Source organism: Salmo trutta, chromosome 24 (assembly GCF_901001165.1).
Source record: "Salmo trutta chromosome 24, fSalTru1.1, whole genome shotgun sequence".
NCBI lineage: Eukaryota > Metazoa > Chordata > Actinopteri > Salmoniformes > Salmonidae > Salmo > Salmo trutta.
The window spans coordinates 24,258,931-24,280,563 of NC_042980.1; the positions used below are offsets into that span (position 1 = coordinate 24,258,931).

Consider the following 21,633-nt stretch of genomic DNA (forward strand, 5'->3'; position numbering starts at 1 on the left):
CCTGGATGGAACAGAGCTCGGCCCCAGTGATGTACTGGGCGGTACGCACTACCATCTGTAGCACCTTGTGGTTGGATGCCAACCAGTTGCCATACCAAGCGCTGATGCAGCCAGTCAAGATGCTCTCAATGGTGCAGCTGTAGAACTGAGTATCTGAGGGCCCATGCCAAATCTTTTCAGCCTCCTGAGGAGGAAGAGGCATTGTTGTGCATTCTTAACGACTGTGTTGCTGTGTGGATCATGTTAATTCCTTAGTGATGTGGACACCGAAGAACTTTAAGCTCTCGACCTGTTCCACTACTGCCTCGTCGATGAAGGCGTGCTCGGCCCTTCGTTTGCTGTAGTTCACGATCAGCTCCTTTGTCTTGCTGATGTTGAGGGAGAGGTTGTTGTCCTGGCACCACACTGCCAGGTCACTGACCTCCTCCCTATAGGTTGTCTCATCTTCGTCTGTGATCAGGCCTACCACCGTTGTGTCGTCAGCAAACTTAATGATGGTGTTGAAGTTGTGCACAGCCACGCAGTCATGGTTAAACAGGGAGTACAGGAGGGGACTATGCACGCATCCCTGAGGGGTCCTCGTGTTGAGGGTCAGCGTGGCAGATGTATTGTTGCCTACACTCACCACCTGGGGAAGGTCCGTCAGGAAGTCCAGGATCCAGTTGCAGAAGGTGGTGTTCAGTCCCAGGGTCCTGAGCTTAGTGATGAGCTTGGAGGGCACTATGGTGTTGAACACTGAGCTGTAGTCAATGAAAAGCATTCTCACATGGGTTTCCTCTTGTCCAGGTGGGAGGACAGTGTTGGGTCTGTTGGGGCGGTATGCGAATTGGAGTGGGTCCAGTGCGTCTGGGATGATGGTGTTGATGTGAGCCATGGCTTGTCTTTCAAAGTATTTCATGGCTACAGATGAGGTCTACAGGACAATAGTAATTTAGACATGTTACCTTGGCGTTCTTGGGCATGGACTATGGTGGTCTGCTTGAAACATGTAGGTATTACAGACTGGGTCAGGGAGAGGTTGAAAATGTAATTGAAGACACTTGCCAGGTCGTCAGCGCATGCTCCGAGTACACATCCTGGTAATGTGTCTGGCCCCGCGGGCCTGTGAATGTTAACCTTTTTAAAAGGTCTTACTCACATCGGCTACGGAGAGCATCATCACAGTCATGCATGGTTGAGTGTTGCTTGCCTTGAAGCATAGAAGGCATTCAGCTCGTCTGGTAAGCTCGCATCTAGGGCTGTGGCGGTCATGACATTTTGTCAGCTAGTTATTGTCATGCAAATGACTGCTGCTCTCACAGTAATTTACACTTAATTGACATAAATATTTGTAGCATGTCCAGGCCTCCATGAATACAAGCCACTGACGCTATCCTTTAGAGCATCTACATTTAAAAAAGTATAGAAAATCCATTTAATCTACACCATCACAATAAATCTATTATTTATTTTAGGCAGGTCTAAAGAAAGATTATGATAAGTATTTCAGAAGAACCGAATATGAGTAGGCCTAGTGGTTGTTCCACTAAAAGTTGTGTGATAATGCTGCGGGACTTAACGGTCATTTGTGGTTTAGTACGATACCCTGCGTCACCACTTCATTGCTCCAGACCAGCGCAAGGGGGAGTTAGAGCACTGATTATGCTTTTGGGTCCTACTGTATCTCTAACTGATAATGAATGGGTGACATAAACCTAAATAGAAACTGATAATTGTGCACGACTTCAGTATTACTTACTAAAACTGTTGTTACACTAAGGTTAGGATTATTTTGCTCTTACTGTAGTACTGTAGATCACTCCCGACCGGTCACGTTGTACAGCGCCTGAGTGGCACAACGGTCTAACACACTGAATAGCACTGCAAGTTGTGTTGCTACAGATGCTGGTTCAATAACCGTGCCGGCCTCGACTGGGAGACCTATGAGATGACTGTAGTTTTTTTGGGTTTCTCTCCATCTAAAAACAGAAATAATTCTAAATAACTGGCTTTATTTACAAATGACTAACAATGTCTCATCCCATGTTCAAGAACGGCCTTTTTCCGCGCTCATTTTGTTATTTGAAAACGAAATCTCCAAAATATTGTTTTTTTTTTAAACAAGGAGATTATTATTATTAATTTAGAATTATATAAAAGCCTGTTGGATATTCTCAGAGATCTATTATTAACCCTGTTATTAGCAGGACAATATATATTGGTCATCGCTCCCGAGTGGCTCACAATGGGATTGCCTTGCAGTTCTCCAGCTGTATCCAATGAAAGCGCACAAGGTTCAAGGCACGAGGGCAGGGGGCATGGGATGGGCCGCAGAGCCACGCACAGAAGACCGACCTAGCCCATGGGGAAGGGAGGAGGAGGAAGGGGGAGGTGGGGTGGACCCCCACCCCGGCAACACTTTAAGGGTCATTGCACTAATAATGAAGCTGACTAGAGAAACGTTCCCGCTGTTCTGTTCTTAGTGCCAGTCTGCACGTTCAAACTAAAACAATGTAACTAATAATGGCATCTTTATGCTTCGTTAATAAAATAATGATAAAAATACTATTTCAAAATGCAGATGTTTATTTAGTTATAGATCCATAATGAATTACTATGGGAATAAATATCACTGAATTACAGAAATATCCTCCAATCCTCTATATGTAATTATTGGAGGAGAGTCACGTCATATTTTTTCGATATACTGTGGGTCTACCGTAGGCAACATGAGTCTCACTAGTGCTGAGTAATGTGCTGTTAAAAGTGGTGTAGGTCTTATTTATATAAAGAGCATATTGAAGTTAGAAGCAATAGGATTTGAAGCAATAGCCTACAACTATTTTAGCACAGTTTCGCGTTGCTCTGAGACAAGCACGGGGACTGGTCTTGATAATTCAATGAGATTTTTATTTTCACTGAATCTCCATTTGGATATTGGTTAGACTAGAATTAGAAAATTAGGTTGTAGAAATGTTATGCTGTTAGTGTGACCTTTATTTAACTAGGCAAGTCAGTTAAGAACAATTTCTTATTCACAAGGACAGCTTACTCCTTCCTCTCCGTCTACTCCCGACTGTCACGTTGTACAGCGCCATATTTTCCGTTCCATCCTAACGGAAACCCAGAGGGTTCATCTTTTTTCTTGGATTAGAAACACCATAATATTAATCAAATTAATTAAGCAAAATGTCTTAAAATCAGTCTCATATACTATGTTCTTACAAAAAAGGTATTAAATTCTGTAATACAGCCACTATTGAAGGCTATCAAATGCTTCTCAAAGATGCCCTCTGGTAGTCAAACTAGCACTAACTAGCATTAAATGGTACCAGTGGTTCACACTTAAATAATGTGCCATTGAATTCTGCGGCACCATGCAAGCTGCGTCGCAGTACGCTGCAACTTTTAAAGGACAAACCACTAAGTCCCATACCATTATTTTATATTATATGATTTCATAGTAAGAATACTATAATTGAACTTATTTTTTTCAACTAAAGGATATTTTTCCCATTCCAGAGCGAGTGCACATATGAAGTGGCTATATTGAGCGTAAAAGTGATCATTTAAAACCGGTCCTATACACTAGATTTAGAGTTATTTGACTAATTCAATTGTGAATGATAAACTTTACAATGTCTTAGAAATCAAAATATATATGGGCTGCATGATGCGACTATAGGCTATTTACTATTTGAAAAAGAAGCAAAAAAGCTTACGCTCTGTTCTGCCCAAAGACTATATGCCATGGGCTCTCCAACCATGTTCCTGCAGCTAACCAGTGCTTCATTTGAGAAACCAAATCAAATCTGTTCGGGAACATCGATAGTAACATGTTTCACAAAGAAACACACTCAAGAAAGGAATGAAGGAGAGAGAGATGGAAACGCAAAATGGTAAGATATTCTATATCGAAAAAGGTAGTGTCAGCCTATTAATTATGAAAATATTTTAAAAAATGCCCTATTACTAGGCTATTCAAAATCAAATACAAATTCAATCATTGAACCAACAGCATCGCCTAGGCCTATATGTTGTCTCCCAGACTTGTAGATAGAAAGTCTGCAGTATAGCATAAGGTAACCAGTCTATCCATTATGCATAATAATACAGTCCACACTCAAAGGCAATTACTCAAATGTGTTTAATTTGGCAGTATAGGCTAGACCAATTATATACCAAAGACATCTTAAAGCAGTTCATTTATTTGTATGTTTTTCTGCCATGCGTAATATTCAGTAGGCTATTAGGCTATGTATTGTATGACGGCACAATCATAATTTTAATTCCGTTTTTGGGGGGGGGGGGCTTGGGTTCATATATGGGCCTATGCATAAGCTGTAATATGCATATGGGTGTTCTACATGCAACGTCTTAAATGCTTTGAGTGAATCATCACCTTAGAAAGTGCTGTCCATTTCATTGTTTGGCTTTGGAACAAAATCCACAATGACCATGTTTTCCACTCAGTTTCAACCGGTTGATAAACTTTTCTTCAAATTGATCATCACAGTGAGGTCAAAAAATGTACCTTAATGGTTAGTTTTAAAAGCATGACACTCTTTTCATGATAAGTGTTTGATATGATTTTCGATTGCATTTGCATTGATATCAGAGTGGTTAGAGGGACAATAGAGCCCTGAGTACGAGGCCACTAGGCACTCGTTAGTGAGTTTGGTACTACCAACGTGTGTCCAGCATGCACAAAAGGAGATTAGTGTGACTCAACGGTCACGTGGAATTTGACTGCGGTCATGACTCATGACTAGCGGTGTGGCAGTAATAAGGTCAGCGCAACAGCCCTACTTGCATCACTGGGCAGCTCGTGGCTGGGTTTCCCTTTGCAATCCGTGATAGTTTGTAAACCCTGCCAAATCCGAAGAGCATCAGAGCCGGCGTAGTTGGATTTGATCTTAGTCCTGTATTGATGCTTTGCCTGTTGGATGGCTTGGAGGTCGTAGTGGGATTTCTTATAAGTATACGGATTAGTGTCCCTCTCCTTGAAAGCGGCAGCTCTAGCCTTTAGCTTAGTGCTCTAGCCTTTAGCTTAGAGCTCGTCCAGTTCGTTCTATTGGCGAACGTACAGTCACTAGAGAACAGAGGGTAGGAGGAGGTTTATTTGCTAGCCAACGTAGTCCTGTCAGGATGCCTGCTCGTCTGCCTCTCTTGGGCCATCGCTTCCTCTTTCGAGTCCCGGGGATTAAGGCCTGGTCTAGAGTAAACAGAAAGTCCAGAGCTGCCGACTTGTTAAAGTAGAAATTGCCAGCCAAACTGAGGTTAGTGATCGCTGTTCTGATGTCCAGAAACTATTTTCGGTGATAGGAAATGATGGCTGAGACATTATGTACAAAAAGTTAAGATAATTGTAAGAAAGCACACAAAATAGTAGAATTGGTCAGGAGCCCGTAAAACATCTGCTATCCACTGCAGCGCCATCTCACTTGTCAGTGAATGTAACATAACTGCATCAGAGCTATGGACCAACAGCCTCAAAATAACCAGGGCAGCGTAAAGGAACCCTGGTTTGACTGTTCGTCTCCCAGAGCAAGCAGATCACTACAAGATCTAGCCACCCCAACACGGCTTGTTGACGTTGGCGCATCATGGTGGGACATGTGTGGGCAAATCATCTATGGATGACTACTGCTGTTACTACATTACCCTGTCGTTAGTACTGAACGCTGTTATTTCACAGCATTCTGCTGAACATGGGAGAGGAAATTATAATATCACTTTGTGACAACTGCTGATTAAAAAAGGGTGTTATTTCCTTGATTTGAATGAGGAAGAGTGAGGAAAATATACACTGCTCAAAAAAATAAAGGGAACACTAAAACACATCCTAGATCTGAATGAATGAAATATTCTTATTAAATACTTTTTTCTTTACATAGTTGAATGTGCTGACAACAAAATCACACAAAAATAAATCATTGGAAATCCAATTTATCAACCCATGGAGGTCTGGATTTGGAGTCACACTCAAAATTAAAGTGGAAAACCACACTACAGGCTGATCCAACTTTGATGTAAAGTCAAAATGAGGCTCAGTACTGTGTGTGGCCTCCACGTGCCTGTATGACCTCCCTACAATGCCTGGGCATGCTCCTGATGAGGTGGCGGATGGACTCCTGAGGGATCTCCTCCCAGACCTGGACTAAAGCATCCGCCAACTCCTGGACAGTCTGTGGTGCAACGTGGCGTTGGTGGATGGAGCGAGACATGATGTCCCAGATGTGCTCAATTGGATTCAGGTCTGGGGAACGGGCGGGCCAGTCCATAGCATCAATGCCTTCCTCTTGCAGGAACTGCTGACACACTCCAGCCACATGAGGTCTAGCATTGTCTTGCATTAGGAGGAACCCAGGGCCAACCGAACCAGCATATGGTCTCACAAGGGGTCTGAGGATCTCATCTCGGTACCTAATGGCAGTCAGACTACCTCTGGCGAGCACATGGAGGCCCCCAAAGAAATGCCACCCCACACCATGACTGACCCACCGCCAAACCGGTCATGCTGGAGGATGTTGCAGGCTGCAGAACGTTCTCCACGGCGTCTCCAGACTCTGTCACGTCTGTCACATGTGCTCAGTGTGAACCTGCTTTCATCTGTGAAGAGCACAGGGCGCCAGTGGCAAATTTGCCAATCTTGGTGTTCTCTGACAAATGCCAAACGTCCTGCACGGTGTTGGGATGTAAGCACAACCCCCACCTGTGGACGTCGGGCCCTCATACCACCCTCATGGAGTCTGTTTCTGACCGTTTGAGCAGACACATGCACATTTGTGGCCTGCTGGAGGTCATTTTGCAGGGCTCTGGCAGTGCTCCTCCTGCTCCTCCTTGCACAAAGGCAGAGGTAGCGGTCCTGCTGCTGGGTTGTTGCCCTCCTACGGCCTCCTCCACGTCTCCTGATGTACTGGCCTGTCTCCTGGTAGCGCCTCCATGCTCTGGACACTACGCTGACAGACACAGCAAACCTTCTTGCCACAGCTCGCATTGATGTGCCATCCTGGATGAGCTGCACTACCTGAGCCACTTGTGTGGGTTGTAGACTCCGTCTCATGCTACCACTAGGGTGAAAGCACCGCCAGCATTCAAAAGTGACCAAAACATCAGCCAAGACGCATAGGAACTGAGAAGTGGTCTGTGGTTACCACCTGCAGAACCACTCCTTTATTGGGGGTGTCTTGCTAATTGCCTATAATTTCCACCTGTTGTCTATTCCATTTGCACAACAGCATGTGAAATTTATTGTCAATCATTGTTGCTTCCTAAGTGGACAGTTTGATTTCACAGAAGTGTGATTGACTTGGAGTTACATTGTGTTGTTTAAGTGTTCCCTTTATTTTTTTGAGCAGTGTATTTACTCTAGGTTTATCATATGGTAAATACAATATTCTGAACAGGTAGATAATAAATACAACATTTCTGTTAAGGCAGAGCAGAGGTACTACCTGGTGGGTCCTCTCCACTGGGGCCAGGTCTTCTTGCAGAGCATCTTGTATCGCTCCAGACAGGACTCGTAGGGCTGGCGGAAGGCGTAGCCAGCCCTCCTCACGCGCACATTCTCCATCAGGCCCAGGTAACGCACCTGGTGACACACCAGCGAGTCGGTGAAGATGTGGGCTACCTTCTTATCGTTGGGCTTGATGCACCTGAGGAAAACAGACAGACACTATGGCATGGACATGCATGGTCACAAAGGTAATCAGTGGATCAGAGTTGAGACAACTCAAGACCTCCCGAGTGGCGCAGCGGTCTAAGGCACTGCATTGCAGTACTAGCTACAGTTGAAGTCAGAAGTTTACATACACTTAGGTTGGAGTCATTAAAACTCGTTTTTCAACCACTCCACAAATTTCTGGTTAACAAACTATAGTTTTGGCAAGTCGGTTAGGACATCTACTTTGTGCATGACAAGTCATTTTTCCTACAATTGTTTACAGACAGATTCCAGAAAATGACGTCATGGCGTTTGAAGCTTCTGATAGGCTAATTGACATCATTTGAGTCAATTGGAGGTGTACCTGTGGATGTATTTCAAGGTTTAGCTTCAAACGCAGTGCCTCTTTGCTTGACATCATGGGAAATCAAAAGAAATCAGCCAAGACCTCAGAAAAAAAATAGTAGGACTCCACAAGTTTGGTTTATCCTTGGGCGCAATTTCCAAATGCCTGAAGGTACCACGTTCATCTGTACAAACAATAGTATGCAAGTATAAACACCATGGGACCACGCAGACGTCATACCACTCAGGAAGGAGACGCGTTCTAGAGATGAACGTACTTTGGTGCGAAAAGTGCAAATCAATCCCAGAACAACAGTAAAGGACCTTGTGAAGATGCTGGAGGAAACAGGTACAAAAGTATCTATATCCAAAGTACACGAGTCCTATATCGACATGACCTGAAAGGCCGCTCAGCAAGGAAGAAGCCACTGCTCCAAAACTGCCATAAAAATGGGGACAAAGATGGTACTTTTTGGAGAAATGTCCTCTAGTCTGATGAAACAAAAATAGAACTCTTTGGCCATAATGACCATTGTTATGTTTGGAGGAAAAAGGGGGAGACTTGCAAGCCGAAGACCACCATCCCAAACGTGAAGCACGGGGGTGGCAGCATCATGTTGCAGGGGTGCTTTGCTGCAGGAGGGACTGGTGCACTTCACAAAATAGATGGCATCATGAGGTAGGAAAATTATGTGGATATATTGAAACATCTCAAGACATCAGTCAGGAAGTTAAAGCTTGGTCGCAAATGGGTCTTCCAAATGGACAGTGACCCCAAGCATACTTCCAAAGTTGTGGCAAAATGGCTTAAGGACAACAAAGTCAAGGTATTGGAGTGGCCATCACAAAGCCCTTACCTCAATCCTATAGAAAATTTGTGGCCAGAACTGAAAAAACGTGTGCGAGCAAGAAGGCCTACAAACCTGACTCAGTTACACCAGCTGTCAGGAGGAATGGGCCAAAATTCACCCAAATTATTGTGGGAAGCTTGTGGAAGGCTACCCGAAACGTTTGACCCAAGTTAAGAAATGTAAAGGCAATGCTACCAAATACTAATTGAGTGTATGTAAACTTCTGACCCACTGGGAATGTGATGAAAGAAATAAAAGCGGAAATAAATAATTCTCTCTACTATTATTATGACATTTCACATTCTTAAAATAAAGTGGTGATCCTAACTGACCTAAGACTAGGGAATTTTTACTAGGATTAAATGTCAGGAATTGTGAAAAACTGAGTTTAAATGTATTTGGCTAAGGTGTATGTAAACTACCGATTTCAACTGTATGTCACTACAGATCCTGGTTCGATCCCGGGCTGCATTGCAGCCGGGAGACACGAGGCGGTGCACAATTGGCCCAGCGTTGTTCGGGTTAGGAGAGGGTTTGGCCGGCCGGGACGTCCTTGTCCCAATGCGCTCTAGCGACTCCTGTGACGGGCCGGGCGCATGCACGCTGACACGACCGCCAGGTGTATGGTGTTTCCTCCAACACATTGGCTTCTGGGTTAAGCAGGCATTGTGTCAAAGAAGCAGTGCGTCTTGGCGGGGTCGTGTTTGGGAGGACGCACGGCTCTTGACCGTCGCCTCTCCCGAGTTCATAAGAGAGTTACAGCGATGGGAAAAGATTATAACTACCAATTGGATACAACGCAAATTGGGGAGAAAAAGGGGTGAAATACTGATCCTTTAGAATACATGATCCTCAGAGTGAATGGTAGCTTACCTGATGTAGTTGGGGTTTTTGGTCTGCAGGTTCTTCATGAGTACCCCTACAGAGGCCTTGAACTGGAAGCCTGCAGTGGGGGGTCTCTTCAGGTTGACCTTAGCAGGGTTTCCCTCAGGAAACAGCTGTCTCATCAGGCTGTGGGTGGCCTTGTACATGGCCTGGGACAGGTCTCTGTACAGCAGGTCATTGTTCTTGTCTACAAAGCCTTCCACACGGTACAGCACCTACCCACAGATGACACATGAACAGATTCAAAACACAAAACATAGCTGTTGTCGTCCCTTAATTATAAAAATGTACTTCTGTTAACTGACAACTTCTTTTGTCATTTTTCTGAATCCAGTAAAAGTGTGCCCATGTACGTCATGTTTTTGTAGTAGTAGTTGTAGTACTAGTGTATTATTGTCAACCCTAAACTCTGAGGAAATGTTTGCTGTGGATTGATTCATAAAAATGCATCACTGTCCATGGTGCATGTTGACCAAATGGGGATTATAAATCTATTTACCCAGAGAATCTTTAAAGCTGAAGATATTCTGGGCTATTCTGATCCCATCATGTGTCAAGGAAATCCCATGCAATACTGACATTTTTTTCCCTGCATGTGACGCCCTCCAGGTAATGCTCTTAACCCAAATCTGCACACTCTGCTCTGCTACGGTGACTATAATCAGTATTTATCCTGTCAGTGATGACATGTATACCATGTTGTCCCATTTCCATCATTTTTGAAGATGTTGCAGACCTGGGTTTAAAAAGTATTGGTTTTCTTTCAAATACTTTGAGTGCCAGTTGTGTGAGCTTGGCACTTTCTATTCAATTGGTTGCACTGCGCCAGGCAAGCTCAATCAAGTATTTGATGATGTGCAAGGTGTGTGAATTCCTCCTCCGTACCTTCCCAGCATAGTGTTGGATGCGGAAGCAGCTGTGTGGCAGACTGTGGTCTGTCAGGAACTTGGAGTTCTTGCTGAGGCGGCTCTCGAAGTGCTGGTGCTCAGCACAGATGGTGTTCAGCTTGTCTAGGAAGGTGTCGTCAGTCACTGTGCCTGGCCGCAGGCACTCCTCATCTAACATGGCCAAGATTCCATTCTGGTTCTAGAATAAAGAGAGGGGAATTCTTTGAAATTCTTTCTTCAGACATTAAACAGGTAATTCTTAACTAAGGATTTTACAATTATTTTTAACAACGGTCTGTCCAGCATGGTCAAGATACCATTCTGTTTCTAGACAGAGGCGGAGGAGAGGTTTCTTAGAGAGGTTCTTCATAAGAAATTCTAAATTCAAGATACAGTAATGTAAATATTCTAATTGTGAAACAGCACAAAGTTATCCCATCTTTAGGGTGGTCATGTCCTGTCAATAGCAATAAGACAAGGGAAATCAGTATTTTTCTTTGCTTTACAAGAATCAGATGACATTAAGGGAGACCTACTTACATTCTCGATGAGGTCACAGATAACGGCGTTGTTGAAATACTCTATGTTGGTCCATTCAATGTCCTGTCACAAACAAGAACAGATGTCAAGAGGTTAAAGAGGGTTACTATTCACTTTTTCCCACAAACTTTCACTTACTTCTGCCAAGAAAGCGTTGTCCTGTAGCGTAATCCTGACCACATCTAGACTTACTAATACAGACCTGATTGGTTTAAGAGAAAGCCAGTGAGCTTCTATAAACTCAGACAGACAACTAACCAATGGGCCATGAAGTCAAGAGATTAAGGAATGAGAACTGTTTAAGCAGTTCGCTATCTGTCTGATAGTCTCTAAAACGTCTGTCTGGCCCGACTGACCAAAGCTATTCCGTCAGAGTTAGACAATTGACCTTTTCTATAGATCTTCTGTTTTCATGGGCTGACACAGCTGCAGCTTGGTTAGGCCTTATACAGTAACAGTCCTTATAATATATTTTCTATTCAATGCATATACAATTCAATAAGAGCACAAGACTCAAGACATGCTTGAAACTGCCTGGTTGAACAACACTACAAATGGTGCCGAACCATAGGCCTTGGATTAGGCTTTGGAGCTTTATGTCATGTTGGGGCTGGAAACTGGTGGTTCTGGCTGACGTAGTCTGTGTGACAGACAAACAGGGAGTCCAGGTTTGGGGGAGAGGAAAGGGGCGGGCTGGGTTAGCCATTTGGGGATGTGGACTCCGCATCCTGATTGGTCAGTGGTCCCCACTGTCTTGCCCCCTGTCTCCCACAGTGTAGTATTTTCCCATGCACTGGTCTGGAGGGAGGCCAGGCAGTGGAATATAATGGAAGGGAGGTCAAGGGAGCAGCACTCACATACTCAGAGCTCTGAAAGCAAACAGCGGCCTGAGCCCCAGGGGGAGAAGTGTGTTTACCCCTGCTGGAGTGAAGGATCAATTATGTCCCTAAAGCCCACAGAGGGGGGAAGGAAAGAAAGAAAGTAGAAAAGGGCAAGAGAGAAGGAAAGTATGGTGAAAAGAGCAGGAGAGAAGGGTGAGGTCAAGGAATGGGGATGGAAAGAGGGGACTAGAAAGATAGAGATGGACAATAGGACATTTAGGAAGAGCGAAATGGGGTACAGAGGCAAAGAGGAAAGTAAAAGACAAAATAGACAGAATAGGACGGAGTGAAAGGGCAAGACAGAGACATAAAGAGAAAACAGGGATGGCAAAAGGTGAACGACTGATATTGGCAAAGATAATATCACAAACCAGACCTACCCAAACACTGCATGACAAGCATGGTTCACACTACAAATTGGCCTGTCAATGTGTGGAATGTAGACTAGGTGTCAGGGGGGCACAAAGAGGCTGACAGGCTGGGGGTGAACAGTGAGAGATGGATGGCTTTATGGGGCAACGCTCTCCTCTGAGTGCATGCCATTAGAGTGCAACGACTGGGTTGAGTTCATTAAGCACCAAAGGGAAGAAAACACACTGAAACAGGGAGGGACTACCACGATTTGTCCCAATAAGAAACACTCATTTTTGTTGTCCCTTTTGAAAGGTTTCACACTAAAAATCTACGATATGACCTAGTGAACACACCCTTGTTGTCCCCAGTAAGGTGAACGAGGGCACAGGGGACAGTTTACCTCTCTGATATACTCCTCCTGCTCTTCGCGTAGCGTCAGTTCGATGAATATCTGCTGCAGTTTCTCATTGCAGTAGTTGATGATGAACTGTTCAAAGCTGTTGTCCTGTAGAAAACCCCCAAAGACACCATTTAGACTCATGTTCTAAATAGGCAACATTTTTACAATTCCAGATGCAAACAGCAGGGTACCACATCGCACCACATTCAGTACATATTGGGGGGAAAACTCAGTAATACACTGACTGCTGTCCTCTCTTGCCTGTCTGACACTGTGAAATGCCCCCATCTGTCACCACCTGTTGCTATGTTGACATGCAGCCTTTCAATAAGCTTTCAGGTCACTCCCGGGTCCTGTTCTCCCCCTGCGGCTCCCTTGTTGGATACCACTAGGGTAATGCCAAAAAAGAAAAAAATTCCTTGATCCCCATTCCTTCACTGTTATGTCACGCTAACAAAGAATATGTCTCTTTTCAAACAAACAGACTACTGTGGGAACAGACTATACATTCGTGGCAATGCTAGTTACAGTACCATACAGCCAGGACAATGAGGGCATAAAACTTTCTTTGACTGGCATTCCTCCTTATTGCTTTACAACCCCTCTTGAACAAACCCAACGAGTCTTTGGACAAATAGCTGCCTGATTGTAAAGTCCTATCTGTGTTTCTTATCATGGATGCATGTTAACTAATCTGGGCAAAGCTTCAGTGTTTATCAGTAGCTCATTTCAAAGGTGTCGAACAAAGACAGTGAACAGGCATAAAATATAAAAGATTAACCATTTAAAATATCTACATTTTCTAAATTATCCCCCTTTCTTATCAGTTAAGAAGACCAGTTAAGTTTCCAGTCATGACTCTTGGCTAACAGCAGCAGCTTTGGGTTAGGTAACAATATCACTCCATTTGCTTAGGTTACTGAGGGTTAGAACAGCATAACTACTGGGCATGAAGAACGTGCTGGTGACCTCTGATCAGGAAGAGAAGGACCCAGATGGCAACAGAAGGAGGATGTTCATACATAACCTGGTCCCATATCTGTTTGCATTGCCTTGCCAAGCATTACGGTTATTGTCATACAGAACATTTGGCTTGATGAGGACCATAGGAGTTGGCAAGGCAGCACTAACAGATCTGGAAAAAGGCTAATTCATACACTTTTCAGAATAGCTCTACTATTGTATGCTTTCTCCTTCCCTTAAGAGAGACACCAGTACTCCTTCATATCCCCCCCAAAAACACAAGGGAAGTCCTGTTACAGATAGGATCTGAATTAAGACTAGGATTAAGGGCTGAGCTAGATCACAGCATGCACACTGCACTCAGCACGCCCTCGGCAGGTGTACTTACGCCATCCTGTCGGCCCAGACAACAACATTCAGGAGAGAGGAATGAAACGACTTCACAATGAGTGGGGAACAGTCAGGAATATTAGGAACATGCACCTTAGAGATCAATTTAAAGAGGCACTGTGGAAGTTAAGTTGCTAGTTGTTCATGTCAAATGTATCATCTCACAAAACCACACAAATTCCTTGTTTTAGGCAAACAATACGCTTCCGCTCATGGATGATGGGAGGTCATTTCTGGACATATTTCTGTCCATTTAGGCAACCCCTTTCACTAAATGTGTGCAATTACTCTTACCTCGAAGATTTCAAAACCATAGATGTCCAGGACGCCCATCACCTTGTGGCGTGTTTTTGCTTGAGCCTGAGAGAAGAAATAAAGGGAAAGAGAAAGTATAAGATACACATAAAATTATAGTCCTGTCTTAATGACAATCATTTCATCTAGTTTGGAAGGGCTTATATCTTCATAGTCAATGGCTTGTAGAATAATAGTGGACAAACCTTGCTGATATTCTGTCATGAGTGAGAAGAGAGAGGCCGTACCTTGATGCTTTCATTGATCCTGGTGACCAGCCAGCTGAACAGACGGCTGTAGAGGTTTTTGGCCAGGGCATCACGGGCATAGTAGGCCTAGCAAATCACAAATGAAGGCTCAGTATATAGATTTCAGTGCTCTCATACACAGAGAAAGATAGCTGTAGTAAATATCTCTGACAAATGCTTGTAGTAGTGTAGCATTCACCAGTCAACTGGGACAGGGCCCATGGAGCTCCGATAAATAAGTCTTTATGGATGTAAAAGTGGCATCAATCAGTCAAGCTATAATTCCAGCTGTAGAATGTTTCTCATTCCAACCATCCACAACAGAACAGGCAGGCGTGTCCTAGAGTGGGCAAAATAATAGCCCTATAGTTACTAAAGGCTCATTCTCTGGCACACAGCCACACTGGAGTAGAGCGAGGCGGTCATTCCTCATGCAAACCACACACGTAGAGTGCAATCAGAAAGTATACAGACCCCTTGACTTTTTCCACATTTTGTTACGTTAGTCTTAATCTAAAATTCATTAAATGTGTTTTTCTCCTCATCAATCTACATACAATACCCCATAATGACAAAGTGAAAACAGGTTTAGACATTTTTGCAAATGTATTCAAAATAAAAAACAGAAATACCTTATTTACATAAGTATTCAGACACTATGCTATGAGACTCGAAATTGAGCTCAGGTGCTTCCTGTTTCCATTGATCATCCTTGAGCTGTTTCTACAACTTGATAGGAGTCCACCTGTGGTAAATTAAATTGATTGGACATGATTTGGAAAGGCACACACCTGTCTATACAAAGTCCCACAGTTGACAGTGTATATCAGAGTAAAAACCAAGCCATGAGGTCAAAGGAATTGTCCGTATAACTCCGAGACAGGATTGTGTCGAGGCACAGATCTGGGGAAGGGTACAAAAAAATGTTCTGCAGCATTGAAGGTCCCCAAGAACACAGTGGCCTCCATCATTCTTAAATGGAAGAGGTTTGGAACCACCAAGACTCTTCCTAGAGCTAGCCAAACTGAGCAATCGGGGTAGAAGGGCCTTGGTCAGGGCTGATTCTCTGGCCTGATGAAATAAAGATTGAACTCTTTGGCCTGAATGCCAAGCGTCACATCTGGAAAAAACCTGGCACCATCCCTATAGTGAAGCATTTTGGTGGCAGCATCATGCTGTGGGGAGGTTTTTCAGCGGCAGGGACTGGGAGACTAGTCAGGATCAAGGCAAAGATGAACAGAGCAAAGTAGAGAGATCCTTGATGAAAATCTGCTCCAGAGTGCTCAGACTGGGGCGAAGCTTCACCTTCCAACAGGACGACGACCCTTAGCGCACACCCAAGACAATGCAGGAGTGGCTTCGGGACAAGTCTCTGAATGTCCTTGAGTGGCCCAGCCTGAGCCCAACTTGAACCCGATTGAACATCTCTGGCGAGACCTGAAAATAGTGACACTCCCCATCCAACTTGACAGAGCTTGTGAGGATCTGCAGAGAAGGGTTGATACTCCCTAAATACAGGTGTGCCAAGCTTGTAGCGTCATACCAAAGAAGACTTGAGGCTGTAATTGCTGCCATAGGTGCTTCAACAAAGTACTGAGTAAAGGGTCTGAACACTTATGTAAAGTGATTTCAGTTTTGAATTTTTTATAATTTAACAAAAACAAAGTTTTTTGCTTTGTCATTATGGGGTATTGTGTGTAGATTCATGAGGGGAAAAAACAATGCAATCCATTTTAAAATTAGGCTGTAACATAACAAAATACAGAAAAATTCAAGGGGTATGAATACTTTCCACACACACACACGAAGAGTTGAACTGTGACAGGACCAGGCATAGCCTCCCTGACAAACAAACACTTCTAGGAGCTGATGTTTGGACTGATGATGATGTGCTATGGATAATGTGGTGATCCTTAGTTTTATAGTTCCTCTAAGACCTCCAACCAATGTGCTTTGATTTATTGTCTCCGTCTGGCCTTTTTATACCCTTCTGTTTATGCTACCTGGTCAGATATTTGTTAAGATAAGTTCTGATTGACTGTAGAGAGCAGCACCAGGGGGTAGTGCTCTTCCTCAAGGAAGCAGGTCTGTTTGTGCAGCCTTGTCAACTCCTATGGTCATTGTCAAAGCAAAGAGTATAGAAGTTGGCAACACAGCACAAACAGATCTGGAACCAGGCTACCAGATATCTGCCAACAATGTTTAAATCACTTTTCAGGAGACATGAAGCTCATCCCTTCGTTCTACCTTCCTTCATAAGCTGTGTTTGTAGAGCACAGAGAGAGGACTAGGGCGAGGACTAGCCTCTATGACTTTCTTATTTTCATCTCCAACTGGATGTTGCCTGAATTCACAGACCTCCAGGTTTGAGAGAGGAGACTAGCTTATATTCCTCTCATCTAAAACATGAATGTGCCTGCTGCCTGAACTCACTAACCTCCACAATGTGACCTACTTCCACATTTCCAGGGGAGAAGTCACCAACCCCTCTTCTATTATGGCTTCTATTATGGATATGTTTCCATGTACAATAGGTGGGGATGGGATGGGGGGCTTAGCTAGCTGCTAGAGAACTAAGTCAGAGGGAATTCATCTTCTCCTTCCTCATCCATCCACAACTGGAGTGTGAAACATCCCCTAAGACTTGCACTGTCAGTGCTATCATGAAAGGAAGTGTGTTGCAATACAATGATGACAGGATCTTTTGGTCGTCCTGTGCAGCTCAGTTGGTAAGGGCATGGTGCTAGCAACGTCAAGGTCGTGGGTTCAAGTCCCATAGGGATCACATACACATACTAAAATGCATGCACTGCCACTCACTGTAAGTTGATAAAAGTGGCATATATTATTATATTATATAAACACTCATATTTAAATTGATTATGTAAATACAGTATTGTGTTGCTATATAGGCTTTGGCGGTTGTCATACCAACCTTGTGTCATCTAAATGCTAACGAGCAGATTGGGAACATTTTATACAGTCTCTGACCTAAACTATACGCAGGACAGACATCACAGCTCATAAAGTTTCACAAGTAACTCAAAAATGCTACTCACAATTTGCTGCAGGCACAAAACAAATATTAGACAGAAAGGCTCTTAATCCAGGACGGGATTCTCTGCTGTTACCAAGTGAAGCTAACCACTTAGCTAGATAGCTACTAAATTAGCAAACCAAACACACAACTGCAGAGCATTTAGCACATTTTAGACAGTTAACTTAATAGTTATATAAGATCTAGCTGGCAAACATTTAGCTGTGAATCACATACTGTAACTAGATCACCTGGCGCGTGCTGCACAACAGTGAGAGACTCACAAGGCTCCGGTCTCTCGCTGCTGTGTGCTTGTAAACAAACACCAAGTGACTGGGGACTGCTGGTAAGATTCATAATGATATGTGACAGGTGAAATGAAGAAGGCGATCTTCTTTATCTCCTAACATATTGCACAAGTCGACTGCAGGTATTTACTTTAAAAAAATAGCTACAAATATGTATATATATAAAAAAAAAAAACATAAGAAATATTTTCAATGGTATTGAAAAACCATCCCATGGCCATTTCCAAATACCCCGGTATACAGTATACCGCCCAAGCCTATTGCTATACAGTGATGACAGAGTGTTGTTCTTCTCACCTGGGCCACGTTGAGTGTGGTAGACATCTTCTCCATCTTGGCTTCCACGGTGCGGTAGCTGAAAGCCCTCTCCAGCACAGACTGCTCAATCCCCAACAGCTCACACATCTCCTTCAGGTCTGGAAGATAGAGCAGAGAAAAGACACATTCACTAAGAGAACAGACAAACACTCAATCATAGAGATGTGTATACAGGCCTAGGGCAAAGAAACAAATAGGCAATGACTAGATGAAATCTATCAATAAAATACATTTATCCCCTTCAGGGATGATGGAATCCATATAAACGTTACGCTCTACCAACAATGCCACATGACGTCAGTATCAGGGTTCCAGTGGGTAGCCATAAGGGCATTAGCTAAACCCTTTCCATAAAGAGATGAGGTAATCTACTCTCTCTATTCTCAGAGGATCTCCTTTAGGATCAGTGTTGTGTCTCCTGGCCAGGAATTCCCAAAGCAGCCGGACAGAGTAGTGTTTAAGAGGAGTTACTGAAGCGCATTAGCCTTAATGTCCTTAGGTATTTACATGTCAATTGTCTCAGTAAATGGTCTTCTGTAAGAGTGGTGTTGTTGACTCATTGATTTGTGTACTGTGACAGTCCATACAGCTGTCAAATGGTCACAAGGGGAAATGCCATTAATAAGCTGGTGTAATTTTAAAAAGAAGATGTGTGGATTTTATGATTCACACCACAGACCATGTGGAGTTCCACTTTAGTGTGACATGTAGAAAAGTTGTGTTCGCAAAGAAAGAAAGCAAAGTTGTGCCATGGCTGGGTTACTAAGACATGCTAAATATTATGTTTGCTTAATAGGGGATAGCTGTTATCAATAGGCCTATTGTACTTACAATCATAAAATATAGCATACTGTTGTTAGTAAGTCATGATATGAATTAATCATTAACCAGTAGGGGGCAGTACAAGAACAAACATACAGGCTGCTGTTGATAGAACTTAAAGCCATGGCTTGTGGTGGAGGGACTGACTATTGGTCAGTGGTGATAATCTAACCGATAAATTATAGTGTGCTTATCCATCCTTCAATTGACAAGAAAATGAATAACCAAAACAATATTTTCTATAGCCACAATATAGGATTTTTACATTTTCAAGATGCAAGGGAAATGCAGGCATCCACAAGTGGGCACAAAAGTTACTTAAAAAAGTGAGATGTGTGTCCATGTGTACTGTAACAGGAAATTCTGTCCCACAGTAAAGCTGCTGGTTGTCCAGTCCGACTATGGTCTCACCATTCTTGTCCTTGACCCTGCTCTCGTCAAATCCGTTGATTCTGGACTCTGGTTTGAACTCAATGTTCCCCAGTTTGAGGACGGCAGCCACCAGCTCCAGAACCGACTGCACCTCAGCCTCCATGAAGCCCACAATCTGCATGGCATTCTGGGATGGCACAGGGGGAGAGAGAGCCAATCAGACATTCAGCATGTTTGAGAGGATCAGTTAGAGCAACGAAAGGTGCAGAATAACTAATCTTGATCTGTTAATGAGTAGTTATTTGCAGGGTTCTACACTAACTTTTACCACCGACTTTTTCAGTTGGTTGCACAAGCACAATTTGGTCACACCAATATTTGTATATATTTTTTGAATAATTGATAATGGCCTGGCCTGTGTCCCATAATGTGCCTGCATTCCATACAGAATCAGGCTAATAATGACTAGCCATCTTTTAAATTAGCATGCCCTTGTGTTCTTACATTGATTTAGATACATTTACTGTAACAGCAAAGAAAATATTTAATTGTATCCATGAGTTCATCTGACTCTGGGGAAGTAGATAAAGGGCCTAATTGCCAAAATCCCTAAGTATCCCTTTAAAGTATAGTGAGTTTGTTGCCGTATTGGACCGCTGTATGTTTGACACCCTTGCTCTAGAAAATTTCACAGAAAATAACACCTGGCACTTTGATATCTGCAATAAAAAAAAATGTTGCACTATTTTATGTCTCTTTGTGCAGTTTGAAGGGAGTTGTTAACTAGTGCTAGCGCAGTTGCTACTGTAACTAGCATTAGCGTAATGACTGGAAATCTATGGGTATCTGCTAGGGAAGTAGATAAAGGGCCTCATTCCAAAATCCCGAAGAATCCTTTTCAAATCACTAAAAACAAATCGAAACTGTGTAGAAATGATAACGGACATATATTCATACAGTATCTTGCCTGTCCAGCTCGCTAATAATCACTGGACAGTATGGGAGCATAGAAAATTCCAAAATCGATGGATAGAGCAAATTTTGACAGCAAAGAAATAACATTTCAGTGTGGCCCTACGGACCTTATTGAATACTGAATGTGCCCCCTCCCGGGAAAGATTTGTTCAAAACCACTCCCCCATTTTTTCACTCAAAATCACAAGATTTATACAGATATTGGCTAGACAAATTTAGTAACTTTCTCAAACACTTAATTGTAATTTAAGGACCTAAAGTACCAGTCAAAAGTTAACACACCTACTCATACAAGGTTTTTTAAATTTTTTTTTACTAGTTTCTACATGTAGAAATGTAGAATAATAGTGAAGACATCAAAACTATGAAATAACATACGGAATCATGTAGTAACCAAAAAAGTGTTAACCTGTTGGGGCTAGGGGGCAGTACTCTTGCCCAGAAACGAGAATATGCATATAATTAGTAGATTTGGATAGAAAACACAAAAGTTTCTAAAACTGTTTGAATGGTGTCTGTGAGTATAACAGAACTCATATGGTAGGCCAGAACCTGAGAAGATTCCATACAGGAAGTGCCCTGTCTGACAATTTGTTGTCCTTTGTTGCATCTCTATCAAAAATACAGCATCTGTGCTGTAACGTGACACTTTCTAAGGCTTCCATTGGCTCTCTAAAGCCGCCAGAAACTGAAATGGGGTGTCTGCTGTCTCTGGGCAAAGTACAGCAGCTCTGTTTGTGAGTGGTCAGCCTGGGGACAGTGAGACTGAGATGCGCTGTCACGAGACTTTTTTTCTTTCAGCCTTTGAATGAATACAATGTTGCCCGGTTGGAATATTATTGCTATTTTACGAGAAAAATAGCATACAAATTGATTTTAAACAGCGTTTGACATGCTTCTAAGTACGGTAATGGAATATTTGAGATTCTTTGTCACGAAATGCGCTCGCACATTACCCTTCGGATAGTGACCTGAACGCACGAACAAAACGGAGGTATTTGGATATAACTATGGATTATTTGGAACCAAAACAACATTTGGTGTTGAAGTAGAAGACCTGGGAGTGCATTCTGACGAAGAACAGCAAAGGTAATCCAATTTTTCTAATTGTATTTCTG

At 43.1% G+C, this 21,633-nt stretch overlaps 1 protein-coding gene across 6 annotated transcripts in view; it reads right to left on the minus strand.

Moving 5' to 3' along the window:
* Positions 1 to 21,633, minus strand: part of LOC115160970 (unconventional myosin-Ib) — a 144,105-nt gene that overhangs the window by 21,353 nt on the left and 101,119 nt on the right. For 3 of the 6 annotated variants that reach the window (XM_029711587.1, XM_029711591.1, XM_029711589.1), the window contains exons 10-19: positions 19,580 to 19,727; positions 18,326 to 18,444; positions 14,684 to 14,770; positions 14,436 to 14,501; positions 14,140 to 14,145; positions 12,789 to 12,893; positions 11,154 to 11,216; positions 10,612 to 10,812; positions 9,715 to 9,941; positions 7,437 to 7,637 (exon numbers count right to left, since the gene is read on the minus strand). In XM_029711587.1, the coding sequence (XP_029567447.1) occupies positions 7,437 to 7,637; positions 9,715 to 9,941; positions 10,612 to 10,812; positions 11,154 to 11,216; positions 12,789 to 12,893; positions 14,140 to 14,145; positions 14,436 to 14,501; positions 14,684 to 14,770; positions 18,326 to 18,444; positions 19,580 to 19,727 (1,223 nt within the window). The remainder of the gene's footprint in view (positions 1 to 7,436; positions 7,638 to 9,714; positions 9,942 to 10,611; positions 10,813 to 11,153; positions 11,217 to 12,788; positions 12,894 to 14,139; positions 14,146 to 14,435; positions 14,502 to 14,683; positions 14,771 to 18,325; positions 18,445 to 19,579; positions 19,728 to 21,633) is intronic. The other 3 variants (XM_029711588.1, XM_029711590.1, XM_029711592.1) reach the window with 1 other exon arrangement.